Genomic DNA, 15,102 nt, shown 5'->3' with positions numbered 1-15,102 from the left:
GGGAAGCCGCGGCGGCGCCATGCTGCTCCCCGTGCTGGCGGCGCTGAGCCTGGGGCTGCGCCCGGCGCTGGGCGTGCGCGGCGCGCCCTGCGAGCCGGTGCGCATCCCCATGTGCCGCCACATGCCCTGGAACCTGACGCGGATGCCCAACCACCTGCACCACAGCACGCAGGAGAACGCCGTGCTGGCCATCGAGCAGTACGAGGAGCTGGTGGGCGCCAACTGCAGCGCCGTGCTGCGCTTCTTCCTGTGCGCCATGTACGCGCCCATCTGCGCGCTGGAGTTCCTGCACGACCCGGTGCGGCCGTGCCGCTCTGTGTGCCAGCGCGCGCGCGCCGGCTGCGAGCCCCTGGTGCGCGCCTACAACCACAGCTGGCCCGACAGCCTGGCCTGCGACGAGCTGCCCGTCTACGACCGCGGCGTGTGCATCTCGCCGGAGGCCATCGTCACCGACCTCCCCGACGGTGAGCGGGGCCGCGGGGCGCGGGGCCGGGGGGCGCGGGGCCGGGGGGGGGGGGCGCTCCCGGCCGCCGCCCCCGCCTGACACCCCGCGCGGCGGCCCCGCCACGGACGCCCGCGGGCGGTGCCCCCCAGCTCGCTCCGGAGGACCGGGGGAGGCGGGAAGGGCCGGCCACCCGCCGTGCGTAAAAGTCTCCTCTCCCCGCAGAAAGTTGGGGAGCTGAAGAACGCCTCATCCCGTAGAGGACGTGTGTGGGTCGCGGGGCGCTTCTAACGACACACGTTGACCTTGACAATGTAGAGTTAACAGCAACGAACACGTTGTATTCCGGGCCCAGGAGGGGTCCGAGCCAGCGTCCGGCGCTCCCCGTGTCCGGTTTAACCCCCGAAACGATCCCACCGGGGTTCGCCGCCCAGTGTTAGCTCTTGAAAACTCTTTTCCGGGGGAAAAAAAAAAAAAGCAGTACCAGTCATCACTCCCCAGCAGGAGTGCAGTTTGTAAATTTAGTCCTTCTGGAAAATTGCGATGTCTGTTTCACGGTCAACATCTTGCAGCGTCTTAGTTAACTGGATCTCACTTTCGCTTCCTTTTTTGGGTCGTTTTGCTGTTTTACTAGGACCAAGAAACACATGTAAATCCACTTCTTGAAGTGAAACCTAAGAATATTTTTTGCATGAGTTTATCCCTGACCCAGGTTATTGCTGTTGCCTTAGTGTAGTTTCTGAGGTTATGTCTCAGAGCGGCATAGCGAAGGGAAGATGGAAACTCCTCTCTAATTCAGGCCTTTAGGAAAAAACATATTTGTTGCTTAAATTATATAAATGATAGAGGGTTCTGCTTGGTGGGGGGGCTACAGCTGTGGACTGTTTCTGCACTGCAAAATGAGAGGTGCAGATTTGGAAATATCCTGGATATTTTGATTAGTGTCAACTGTCCACTTGGAAAAACCAACATTTTTAAATGGATTTGGGAGTGAGGGTAGCCGTCTGTGTCAGCCAGGTCAAATGGACGCGCATTCACATCAATTCGGACGTGCCTTCACATCAATTTGTGCTGGATGGGCAAAATCTCACTCAGAAGTCTTCTTTCCTAAGCCCACGAATGTCCGTATGAAAGAAGTAGTCGACAATCCTGTGCCACTTTTACAATGTAGTATTATTCTTTGGTAATGCCCTGTTAGTTTATTTCTCCAGATGGTTCTTTATTCCAGCTGGGTGAACGGGCTAAGTCACTGACCACACCCGTGCGGCTCTGTGTGTGTTTCAGACGTTAAATGGATAGACATCACGCCAGACATGATGGTCCAGGAGAGGCCCCTTGATGTTGACTGTAAACGCCTAAGCCCTGGTGAGTTCTTTCTCCTCGAGATCTTTTTTTTTTTTTTTTTTTGCCTCCTCCCCAGAGTGACTTCCGAACACTCTTCCAACTTTCTATCTCTTTTGTCTCCTTCAGACCGCTGCAAATGCAAAAAGGTGAAGCCGACTCTGGCGACGTATCTGAGCAAAAACTACAGCTACGGTAAGTCGTCTGCTGCACCCATTCGCTCGACGAGTTGGCCGCTGACAAAGCCAGTCACGAAGCCAATCCCAAAGTGGTTCCCTACGTGGGTTCTAGAAGGCACAATCACCCACTCTGGGGGTTCTAGAAGGCACAATAATAAAATGTCTTGCTCTTCTGCGTAAGTCAAGCAAAGACAAAGTAAGTTACCCAGGGAGAATAGCGATGTGGCTTGGCACAAATGTGACGTCAAGGTCCTATTGATCTTGGTGAGAGATGCCACCCAGCCAGGAGACCGCCCGGCCTGTTCTCTTCCTGAGGTTTCCTTGCTGCAGGAAGGGTGGGGGAGCCATCCATGAACTTGATGATCAGAGGCCCAGAGGCCCAGGAACAAAGACCTGCCCGTGTTTCTTTTTACGTATAAACACCTATAGATATTGAACATCTAAAAGAAACTGTGGAGAGAAAGGTTAATCATGAGACCCTCTGGCTACAAGTATTGACATTGTTTAAATGCCCTCCTTATTTGAAAGAACAGTCAACACAGCTATTTTCAATTTTTTAGGTAAATGTAATTCTACTGTTCTCACTTGAAAGTAAATGTAATTGAAAATCTATTCTTTTAAAATATCTGAGCTATTTTATGTTCCTTTGCATTTCTTTTTTTTTTTTTTTTTTAATGTTTGTTTATTTTTGAGAGAGAGGGCGAGAGCGAGCGAGCAGGGGAGGGGCAGAGAGAGAGAGAGACAGAATCCCAAGCAGGCTCCCTGCTATCAGCACAGAGCCCATTGCAGGGCTCCAACCCATGAACCATGAGATCATGACCTGAGTCGAAACCAAGAGTCAAACGCTTAACCGACTGAGCCACCCAGGTGTCCCCTCCTTTGAACTTCTTAAATTACTCCTGCTGGAAAACAGAACCCGTTTTGGCAAAATGGTCATTTTGTTAACTTTGTTTTCCATATTCCAAACCGAGGTTTGAAGTCCCAAATCTTATGTTGTATATCGCATGTGAAAGTAGGAAGACCACGGCAATATAAAGGTCTGGAAAAATAACCTCTTAGTTACATTGTTAGATTTGAGATTATACGTAGCCAGTGCAAGTAACTCTACTAAACAAAAAACAAAAAACCAACTGACTTTTCCACTAGCTTTTATTGTTGTCATTTTAAAACCGTTCTTCCTAGATGTTATGTTAATCTAAACGACTTACCCACCCCCACCCCCACCCCCGACACTATCCAGGCCTAGTTGCTAATCTGAGTTTCACTGTCTTGCTGTCCACGGTGTCATGGCCACATAGCTTCTTTGAGGATGAAACCATTTTCTATTTAAGTCCTTTGCCTTCTTCCTACGCCAGCTTTCTAGGACAGAATCCAAGACAGAGATCCATGCTAGGCTGATTACAATTCCATGGAAGGCAGCAATCGCAAGGGACCCAAAGGGCCAGAATTTAAAGCTTGATCAGACACCGTGGTGTTGATTAACAGCCATCTGTAATTACACTTATGTCTGTACACCGCAGACCCCGCTTTGACCAAAGTCTGTGAAATGACAGGATTAAAAACAGTGATCTTCAGAGACTCCGGCCAATTCAAAAATGTTACAACTTTAATAGCTTCCTTTGGAAGACAGGAAGTTTCCAGCATCAGACGGGCAGTTGGACCACACAAACCGTAAAGTGGCTTGTGAGTCTGAGAACAGACGATTCTTACTTCCGATAGTCACGAGGCAATGACATTTTTACTGACATGCCACGTAACTGAATTTCCTGATATGTTCTTGGCAAGCAAGCCTGCAAAACAGAACTGATTTTAGATTTTCAAGGCTGGGAAAATTCTGTGAGGTTCTCTTCCCACATCCCAGCTGTAGCCCGGTGAGGAGCAGTCGCTGGCCCAGAGGCAGAGCCCGGACCGAGCCCGCCTGGCCCTTTGCCCTTGCATCTTGCAGGATGATCGAGCTCTCTAAACACGACGCCGACAGTACGATTGTGTGGGCTTCTGGCCTGCGTCTGGGCCGCTGGGACATGACCATAATTACAGGAGGGAGTCTTTGAGAGAGCTCGGCACTTGGCGTGAGTACACCATCCCTCTTCGTCTGCAGAGGCCTCATCGACACTTGTCTCAATTTTTAAATTGTAGTCATCCACGCCAAAATAAAAGCCGTGCAGAGGAGCGGCTGTAACGAAGTGACCACAGTGGTGGACGTGAAAGAGATCTTCAAGTCCTCGTCGCCCATCCCGCGCACACAGGTGCCGCTCATCACCAACTCCTCCTGCCAGTGCTCGCACATCCTGCCCCATCAGGACGTGCTCATCATGTGCTACGAGTCGCACTCCAGGTAGGCACGGAGGGGGTGCGGGGGAGGGAGCTGTGCACTGCTTAAGGAAACGCGGATCTCGTTCGCCAGCCCCGCTCTGTTGTCAGTAGTTCTTTTTACAAAGACCATTAAGGGGCACCTGGGTTGAGCGTCAGACTCTCGATTTCGACTCAAGTCGTGATCCCAGGGTCGTGGGATCGAGCCCCACATCGGGCTCTGTGCTGAATGTGGAGACTGCTTGAGATTCTCTCTCTCAATCTCTCTTTCTCTCTCTCTCTCTGCCCCTCTCCCCTCTTTCTCTCTAAATAAAGAAATAAAAAATTAAAAAATAGACTCGTGAATAAAAATACAGTTTCAACAGATGCCTCTGTTGGGCTGTCACATACCCTAAAGATCATTTAATGCCTTGTGGCACTAAGGAAAAACAGAAATAGGAGTATTTAAACGGAATCTTTAAAAATTAATTTTGGAATTTATTAAGGGACTTCAAAAATTATAGGCAGATTGGGGCACCTGGGTGGCTTAGTCGGTTGGGCGTCCGACTTTCGCTCAGGTCATGATCTCGCGGTTCGTGGGTTCGAGCCCCGCGTCGGGCTCTGTGCTGACTGCCAGCTCGGAGCCTGGAGCCTGTTTCAGTCTGTGACTCCCTCTCTCTCTGACCCTCCCCTGCTCACACTGTCTCTCTCTCTCTCTCCTAGAAATAAATAAAACATTTAAAAAAAATTATAGGCAGATAAATTACAATGAGTTAAAACAATTCGTTTCAAATCATTCAAATCAATCTTAGTGTGGCAAATATTTTTTTTAAAGAGCTCTTTAATAATCAAGTAAAGGCAGCCATTTGAGATGACAGTTTCAGATTTTCCTTATATACAATATGAATTTACAATATTTGATAGATCATTACATACATACCCACATTCACGCTCACACCCACCCACATATGTCCGCGTATCTCTAGCTGGGAGTAGGTTTCCCCACATCTCTTCTTGGCATCTTTTTATTTATTCTTTGAAAATTTTTAATGCTCTTATTTATTTCTGGGAGAGAGAGAGAAACCACGTGAGCAGGGAGGGTCAGAGAGAGAGGGAGACCCAGAATCCAAAGCAACCTCCAGGCTCTGAGCTAGCCATTGGCACAGAACCCGATGCGGGGCTCGAACCCACAAACCGTGTGACCATGACCTGAGCCGAAGTCAGATGCTTAACTGACTGAGCCACTCAGGCGCCCCGGCATCTTTTTATATATTGGTACATTCCTTAGAATGTACAAATCAGACTCTTCAGACCAGGTTACAGGATGGGCCCCATAACAGGCTGCAGTATATATCTCCAACAAAATCACTCAATTTTTTATACAAGTCTTCCCTTTAATTCCCTGCCATTAATGCTCCTCTCTTCTGGGTACAGCTGTAAACTGTTTTTTCAAAACACCTTTTGCAACTGACCTCACTCGAATACTTACTTTTCTGATCCGTATTCTGTCTTTCCTGATCTGTACCCTCCCTTGGGTACCCCTGGCTTTTTTTTTTTTTTCTTTAATGTTTATTCATTTATTTTGAGAGAGAGTAAAGTAGGGCCGGAGAGAGAATCCCAAACAGGCTCCGCGCTGTCAGCGCGGGCTTAGGGCTCGATCTCACGGTTGTAAGACCATGACCCTCAACCAACCCTCAACCGAGCCACCCAGGTGCCTCATGGGTGTCCTTGGCTTTAACGCTGCTCTTGTACTTCTATCTTGTCTCTCTAAAGAATGAATGGGGTCTCCCGGGGGGCTCAGTCGGTTAAGCATCCAGCTTCAGCTCAGGTCATGATCTTGCAGTTCGTGGTGTCAAGCCCCACATCGGGCTCTGTGCTGACAGCCAACTTGGAGCCTGGAGCCTGTTTCAGATTCTATATCTCCCTCTCTCTCTGACCCTCCCCTGTTCACACTGTCTCCCTCACTGTCTCTCTCCCTCTCTCTCTCAGAAATAAATAAAACATTAAAAAAAAAAAAACAAACAATGAATGGATGTTGACTGAATGTTGCTGGGCTCTTCTCTTGCATATTGTTTGTATCTGCTACCGGACTCAGTGCAGTTCTGGGAATGTACCAGACTGCTGGTCATTAAATTCTATTTGAGGGGCGCCTGGGTGGCTTAGTCAGTTAAGCGTCCAACTTTCGCTTAGGTCATGATCTCTCTGTTTGTGGGTTCTAGCCCCTCGTCTGGCTCTGTGCTGACTGCCAGCTCGGAGCCTGGAGCCTGTTTCAGTCTGTGACTCCCTCTCTCTCTGACCCTCCCCTGCTCACGCTCTCTCTCTCTCTCCTAGAAATAAATAAAATTTAAAAAATACATGTATAAAAATAATAAATTCTATTTTGATTCCTGTCATCCTTTCTGTTCATTTAGAGATTTAATGTCATTCTGATTAAAATACCAATAAAAATATTTTCGAACGATTGGGAGTTATGCCTTCCCACATAATGCCAATGATCATTTGTAAGCACAGACCGACATGGGCGTGGAAAGGAGATTTTGAAAATACCATTTGAGAGGAAATTGGTTTCTGCCTTAGGAGAAACAGAAAATTGGAACAAAGCTAGACTTGCTAAAACCATGTGGTGCAAAAGTAGACATGTAGATAAATAAAACAGAGGAAGAATTCTTGAGACAGATTCTAATGTGTAAAATAACATGTTAGGAAGGAAATATGGCAAATCAATTAGACCTGAGTATATTAGTTAGTAAATTGTTGCAAATATTTTTATTTGGAAAAACAGTACATATTTGCAATTTATACTATACCTTAAGATAAATTTCAAATGGATTCAAGAGATATTTTTGAAACTTAATCATAGAGGGTAAAATTAGGTGAATTAGACATGTGAAATCTGAATGACAAAATACTTTGCAAGCATGAAATCAATGTAAGAAATTACAAGAGAAAATGTCAATACATGACCTTTGATGACATTGTATCATGGACATAAAAATTACCAGAGAAAGACAACAAAGGTTGAGAAAAATACTTGCAATAGTTATGACAAAAGACTAGTAGCCTTATTCTATAAAGAGTTCATATAAGTTAACGTTTAACACATGAAGACTACAATATATAAATAATATGTACACAAATCTATATGGACAAGTTCCAAAAGAAATACAAGTAGTAAATAAATTTACCTCCTTAATTCTCTGGTCCAAATTAAAACATGATCTGAATGAAATTTCAACCATTCTGAAAACAATTTAGCACTGTGCCTTGAAAACTTTGAAAAAAATACATACTCTTGGACCCACTAATTCTACTTTAAAAAATCTGTCCTAAGTGGGGGCGCCTGGGTGGCTTAGTCGGTTAAGCATCCAACTTTCGCTTAGGTCATGATCTCGCGGTTCGTGGGTTCGAGCCCCGCGTCGGGCTCTGTGCTGACAGCCAGCTCAGAGCCTGGAGCCTGTTTCAGAGTCTGTGACTCCCTCTCTTTCTGACTCTCCCCTGCTCACGCTGTCTCTCTCTCTCTCCTAGAAATAAATAAAACATTAAAAAAAAATCTGTCCTAAGGGAATAATAAGCCAGTGCACACTAGTATATATACAAGGATATTCAACACAATGCTGGTGATAGTAGCGAAGCAATGAAGGAGGTTCAACAGTAGAGAAAGGCCTAAGTGTATCATGGATATCATTGTTGCAATATTATATGGTTATGAAAGCTGTATGTTTGAATTATCTCTATTATATGATAAGATGCATATAATAGAATGATAGAAAAAGAAACGTACAGTGTGATCTGAATACAGTGTGATTTAAAAATATAGGTACAGGCAAGAATAAAAGGAAATGCTAGTAAAATATAAACGGTGGATACGTGGATTGTAGAATCAAGGTTTATAAAGAATTTTGGTTTGTAGGGCCCCTGGGTGGTTCAGTTGGTTAAGCATCCAACTCTTGATTTTGGCACAAGTCATGATCACATGGATGTGAGATAGAGCCCTGAGTTGGGCTCCTAGCTAATTGTGGAGTCTGATTAAGATTTTCTCTCTCTCCCTCTGCCCCTCTCCCTGGCTAGCATACTCGCTCTCTCGCGCTCTCAAAAAAAAAAAAAAAAAGAATTTTGGTTTTTTACAATTTTTTTGTATTTTTAACTTTTTCCTTTTTATAATCTGAATTGCTTAAAATAAATTTCTTTTTTTTTCCAGGATGATGCTTCTTGAAAACTGTTTAGTTGAAAAATGGAGAGATCAACTTAGTAAAAGATCCATAGTAAGTATAATTGGCAATACCACGAATAGCAATCTAAGTGCATATAAAGAAATTCTGTAGAACTGGGGAATTCTTCACTTTCTTCCATTTCCAGGCTCTCACAGGAGCCTGAAATCACAGCAGTATTTTTGTCTTTTGAATAAGTAGTTAAGAGCAAAGTTCTTCTCATTTCAACCTCAAAGATGATTTTGTTGCACTCAGTCCTGATCTAATGGTTATTTCTAGATTAAATTAGGGTTTTTTCCTTTGGTATTTAATTTAACTATTTTACCAAACAGTCAGGTACGAGCAGAGTTAACAACCATTGGGATTAAAACAGACATATACATGAAAGGGTGTGAACCCACAATTCGAAAATTCATGCTTTCTCCATACAAAGCGTCATCACTCTGCATATTTAAAATGATTATGAGACTTTTATCATAATAAATTATATACAAACTGTAATCATTTTGTGGCCAAATCCATGATTTTCAGTGGCATCGTCATAGAAATATTAGTAATTCAATTAGAAGAGTTAGAATAATTTTTTGCCCAGAGATATGCTATCACATCAGAGCTAAAGAAATCAGGTCATTGGCTTGAGATGTTTAAAGCATCCCCCCTCCTGAAAGTACAGATAGATAGATCTAGGAGAGTTTGTGCTGTCAGGTTCACAGTGGTCCTTCCTACTGCCTGGGTGGGGAAGAAGTGTATGTTAATACTGACTTCATGGAGAGGGGAGTTTGAACATAGCCTCTTCTGTGTGTTCCAGGATCACATGACTGTTACAGCTGAGCTGAAAACTCAGAGCTGTCAGGAGCACGCTTAGCCTTACGGGACAGAAAATTCTAGCAGGATGGGTTATCTCGTTTCCAAGACTACAGTAGATGAGAAACATCAGTGTAGAAAGCAGGTCCAGCATGAGAACCCAGGAGGAAAGAAAGCTTTCCAGAATCATAGCTATTTAGAGGCCCCTGGGTGGCTCAGTCGGTTAAGTGTCTGACTTTAGCTCAGGCCATGATCTCATGGTTTGTAGGTTCAAGCCCCACTTTGGGCCCCACATTGACAGAGTGAAGCCTGCTTAGGATTCTCTCTCTGCTTCTCCTCCCACTCATGCTTTCTCTCTCTCTCAAAAATAAATAAATAAATAAAAATAACTAGGGGCGCCTGGGTGGCTCAGTCGGTTAAGCGTCTGACCGGCTCAGGTCATCTGACTGGCTCAGGTCATGATCTCGCGGCTCGTGGGTTCGAGCCCCGTGTTGGTCTCTGCGGACAGTTCAGAGCCTGGAGCCTGTTTCAGATTCTGTCTCCCTCTCTGCCCCTTCCCCACACACTCTCTCTCTCTCTCAGAAAATGAATAAACATTAAAAAGTTGTTTTTAAGTATTAAAGATTCATAGCTGTTTGGGCCATTCACTTTTGCAGCAAATATTGTAATACCCTTCAGTAAGAATTTGAAAATATCACTATATAATAGCAAATGTAATGTGTTTACTATTTTAGAACACATAGAGTCGTGCCCTGAGAAGGTGGAGACAGTATTTCTAGTGCCTAGAACAATGTCTGGTCCGTGGTCATGCTCAGATTCTCTGCTGAATGAAATATAACAAAGTAGGGGCATTTGTGTTATAATAAAAAGCAGTGTCTATTCAAGTAGACTTTGTCAGTTTTTTCTTACATGCAGCTATTTAAATAAATAGTATTTCTTTCTATAATAAGCAGTGTATATAATTTTCTATCAAGGAAACTACTACCCAGAATGCCTCATTTCTCCTGGGTTCTGAGTAGCTAGCACTTGAGTGGATTCCTAGATGTGGGTGGGGCCTCTGTGTTCCTTTGGATGTAAGAGAATTAGGTGAGCCTGTCCATAAACATGGGAAGAGACCTTTGGACTTCCTAGTGAGGCTGGATAAATTTCTGCTCTTTGCCATGTCGCAGCCTGTTTAGAAGCTTTGCCGTGTAGGAGTGTTGCATCATCGAGCCTGTGGGCAAAAGTACATGGGCTGGGGCCTCGGGCTCTGGAGTCAGACTGGGTGAATTTGAATCCCAGCTCTGACATTTATCAGCTGTGGGACCATCTGCAAATAAGCTCTGTGTGCTCCCTTCCCAGTCATGACCATGGCGTCCACCTAGAAGGGCTGTTGTGAGTTTCAGTGAAACGAATGCGAATCAAGACTTCCTCCCATACTGAGCCCCTTTTCGAATCACCTGGTATATGATAATGCAGGGTAGCTAAATTGCATTAATTCTGATATTAGGGCCACAGCATGACACGGTGAGACGCATCTGATGGTCATGTGTGCAAATTGCCTCCCAGCAGTGGGAAGAGCGGCTCCAGGAGCAGCAGAGGGCAGGTCAGGACAAGAAGCGATCGGCTGGGCGTTCGGGTCGTAGCAACACCCAGAAACCGAAGGGAAAGCCGCCTGCTCCCAAACCGGCGGCCCCCAAGAAGACCATCAAAGCCAGGAGTGCCCAGAAGAGAACAAACCCCAAAAAAGTGTGAGCCAACAGCGGAGACTGCCTCTCGGGATGAGGCCGGGCACTGCCCAGCCAGCCTGGGGGCGCGGTGCCCTCTCCTTGCCTCAACGATGGCAGTCCCCCGCCACAGACTCATCGTACGGCCGTTTCCTTGATGATATGCTTCCATTTTTTCTTTTTCAGCTGCCACCAACCCTAGTGGTAGGTACGTCCTTTGTTTGGTACGGAACGTACAGGAAAGCGGGGAGCCGGGGGACAAAGCTTCTCGTGGCATTCAGAGGGGCCCTGGTTGCGCGTAGTCTGTGAGATCTCCAGGTGGGGAAGGGATGCCTGCTCCTTACCATTTGACCTAATATGTGCATTGTAAAATAAATGCCATATTACAAACAAAACACCCATTTTTTTTTTTTTATAATACGTTGTATTTCAGCTTCTGTTGTTCAAATGCTTGCGATGTTTCAAAATGTGATTGAAAGTAGTGATTCTCAGGAGGGAAGCAAGAGGAACGAAGAATGAATGTCTCAGAGATCTTTGTATGTTTACCATGTGCCCAAGAGTTTCTGTGATGAAAGGGAATTTTTGAACAATCTAGAAAAGTAGCATCTGGGAAATTTTAACGTACGTTTGTTTTTTGTTTTTTGTTTGTTTATTGGTTGGTTTTACAAAGAAGCCTTTCACCTAGAGTTTTTAGGTAGACACTCAAGAAACTAAAATAATAATGATGATAACTAAATAAATAAAAGGGAAGGGCAGATATACCACCTCCGGATCCTTGTTTTCTGGTTACCATGCCGTTGGGTGGAAAGGCTCAGAATGTACATTCGTGATGCTTCACATTAGTAACCATGCCGCAGCGCCAGAAACAGAGAGTGTTTTCCCTCTGATGATTTATATGCCAATGACTCTGCCCCCAAGAATTTTACAGCTGTGCACACACTGCTCATGTCACTTCCCAGGATGCCCTAGACCTCTTGATGCCAAGCCTGAGAGAATTTGCTCTCTGCCGGAAGCTGGTGCTTACAAAGGTGTTGTGGGCCCAGTGTGAGAGGGCCAGGACTCCAAGTCCCTGCTCTCAGCCACCGCTACACACCAGCTCTGCATCTGGGAGGGCAGCTGCAGTCACTCCTCCTTCCAGGGATGTAGAGGAACAACCTGAAAGCTTAGGTATAAAACCTCCTGTAGATCTGCCATTGCCCCCGCTTCTCAGAGAAGGCGTAGGTGACATGTTGCGCTCACACAAGATCATTAGACACACAATCTGATTTCACCTCTGTCCGCCGCCGGGACGCAGGAGTGAGGTGTGTGGGGAAGCCAGGGGAGCGTGGAGAAATGGGGTTGCCGAGCATGCCGGCAGGGGCTCCCCTTCTTCCTAAAAGCGGCACAGGTCGGGTGTGTCGCCACCGCCCCAGGGCGGCAGAGTTTAAGGAATCCAATAGATGGACTCACACAAGGGTACCAGTAAAATGCTCAGCGTATGTTTCTGTTATTTTAAAGGCCAGACTCCTTAGCCCTTAAGGAATGCTGGATACGTGTTAGCATCGCATCCACACTAAAGAAACCTGGGAAAGGCTGTTAGAAGGCCCTGGCAGCCTAGCTTACCTCCTTAGCGTTGCAGGGCTTCTTTGGGGAAGGGAATCAGAAATGGAACTCTCTGTGGGAATGGAGAAGCAAACATGTATGTAATAGAAAAAAAAAAAGTAAACACTATTTTAAGTGCAATACTGAATATAATAAGAGTTTGGAGATGACTACATACGTAAACACTGTTTGAATATTTAACTGAAATCATATACTGAATATGACACAACACTTGATACTTCTTTAGGAACATTGATACATTATACAATACTTAACTATGCACATTTAAACATTATAGGTAATCGGGCGTGTGTATCAGTTTGATTAATCGATAAAAAATTAAGTAGGCCACCGGTTATTTATTACGAAGAAGTCAAAAACGAACATCAGCCCACACTAGGGTTAAGATAAAAAGTGTGGTAGTGATCTTTGTGTGAAGGTCAGAGATTTCTTTTTCTCCCTTAAATATTTTCTCCATCAAAATACATGTGAGAGGAGGTGAATATTAACATATGGAGAAGAAAGCTGAGGTATTGAAATGAGAATTATTTGAAGGTTGGATTACTTTTGTGAGGAAAGAATAGCATTTTGCAATATTATGATCAGCAAATTTCATAATTAAGGACAATGGGAGGCATTTATATTTTCAATAATTTTGTTGGTTTTTCAATAATACAGGAAACATGTATTTTCTATAAAGTATTTAATAAATGCATAAAATAAAAATAGTGGAATTACAATCCTACCTAATCCTATTTATCACTATGCAGAGGTAATTGCTGTTAGTATTTTGGTATACAGTTGTCCAGGTGTTTCTTATGCATTTATATAATGATTTGAGAAAAAAAACTAGAGCTTATTATACATACTGTTCATTAACCTTCCTTCTTCACTCAGCCTCTTATTGAGATGAGTTCTCATGTCAATAAAGCTGATGCCACCTCATTTATAATGGCTCTGTTGTAGTCCATGGTTGCTTTACTCTACAAACCCTTGTGTTATTAGGCATTGATGTTGTTTTTTAACATACTGACTAGCTGAGTCAACATCTTGATAACTATTATCTGTGCACATCCTTCATCGGTCCTTTGGGATACATCAGGTTAAATAGCCTTGCTGGGCCACGGAGTATGTTCACCGAGGAAAGTCCCTGACTATGGTGTCAGTTATCCATCAGGATGTTGGACCACAGATAGGGAAAAATGTTGACTTTCCAAATCCTCACTAAGACCGTTTGGCCCTGCCAATATTTCTTTATACATTTTAGCTGGAAACCGGATGTCATCTTGGGCAAAGCTCCACTCCTCCTCTGTGAGCCATCACTGAGCACATTCTCAACACTCCAAATACTCAGGAAGCTGGCAAATGAGTGATTAGGCACTTCAGAAAGGGTACAGTTGATGGACAGATAGGTGATTGATAGATGATGATGATCAATGACAGATAAGATAGATAATAGATACAATAGATGATGATAGATGGATAGAGGGATGATAGATAAGACATATGATAGCTAGATGATAGATAAGATAGATTATAGATGATGATAGATAAATATGATAGATAGATAGATGATAGATAGATAGACGATAGATAGATGATAGATAGATGATAAATCTCTTGACTTGGGAAAGTCTATACAACCTTACAACTTCAATCTTTTTAATGATTCAAATTTAGTAATATAACTGGTCAGCTAGAGAAACCAAAGAATTAGGATGTAGCAGACATGCCAATAGATTTTCTTTCAGTCCAGCCTTCTTTTAAGATACATGAAAATTTAGATAAACAACCTTGGTTTCTTGCTCTTTGGTTGAAACCGATGCAGTGTGAATACACTTTTGCCTTTTGTCCTTGGATGCTTAAAGGGATGTCCATTGAAAACTTACAATAAGATTCCTTCACTTGAGCTGGTTCCACTTCTGTTGAGTGGAATTAGTCCCTGAATAAAAATGAAGAGCACGTATTTTTTGTTTTGGGGGTTTTTTTGCTGGTTTTTTTTAACCACAATTTTCTACCTGCTGTTATCACCCACTCAAAAAGCAAAAGTGGTTATTTGGAATTGTGGAATGAAAAATATGAATGGGACTTTAGACCTCATAATCTAGCTTGGAAAAAAAAAAAGACTATACTAGGGCTTATCTGCCACTTCACTTGTAGTTAAATTAGAGAAAGATCTGGGCCCCCAAAGCTACTCAATTTTAACTTAACAGGCCAAAGTGCTCTGATAACATAAAGCCAGGCTATTCGAGGGAAGGCTCATTTATCACCACACAAAGACCAAATAGAGAACAAATTGTTGCTTCTGGTTATAGAATAATATATGCCAATATTGATCATATTTCCTAATGGGAAAATAATTTTTGAAAAGCATTTTACCCTAAAAGGTATATCATGTCACAGTGACAGACATGTCAACCAAAAATTTTAGTTGTCACCTTTGTGACTTAACTGATAAGCAAGGAATGATGTGTTCTCCAGATCAATGGAGTATGTGGGATAGTGTATTTACCTTAACATTAGTACCCCAAAGGGAATGCGTGACGCTAGGA

The 15,102-nt window shown here is 43.9% G+C and overlaps 1 protein-coding gene across 1 annotated transcript; it reads left to right on the top strand.

Annotated features, from left to right (window-relative positions):
- The first annotated feature begins 19 nt into the window (after positions 1–19).
- SFRP4 (secreted frizzled related protein 4) lies at positions 20–13,495 on the top strand. The gene is made up of 6 exons (XM_039247196.1): positions 20–464; positions 1,727–1,807; positions 1,913–1,978; positions 4,099–4,297; positions 8,450–8,513; positions 10,812–13,495. The coding sequence occupies exons 1-6, from the start codon at positions 20–22 to the stop codon at positions 10,995–10,997; spliced, it is 1,041 nt and encodes a 346-aa protein (XP_039103127.1). The 3' UTR covers positions 10,998–13,495.
- The last annotated feature ends 1,607 nt before the right edge of the window (positions 13,496–15,102 follow it).

Source organism: Hyaena hyaena, unplaced genomic scaffold, assembly GCF_003009895.1.
Source record: "Hyaena hyaena isolate Hyena2069 unplaced genomic scaffold, ASM300989v1 scaffold_294, whole genome shotgun sequence".
NCBI classification, from domain to species: Eukaryota; Metazoa; Chordata; class Mammalia; order Carnivora; family Hyaenidae; genus Hyaena; species Hyaena hyaena.
The sequence above is the reverse complement of the archived record's forward strand: the minus strand, read 5'-3'. Positions and strand labels throughout refer to the sequence as shown.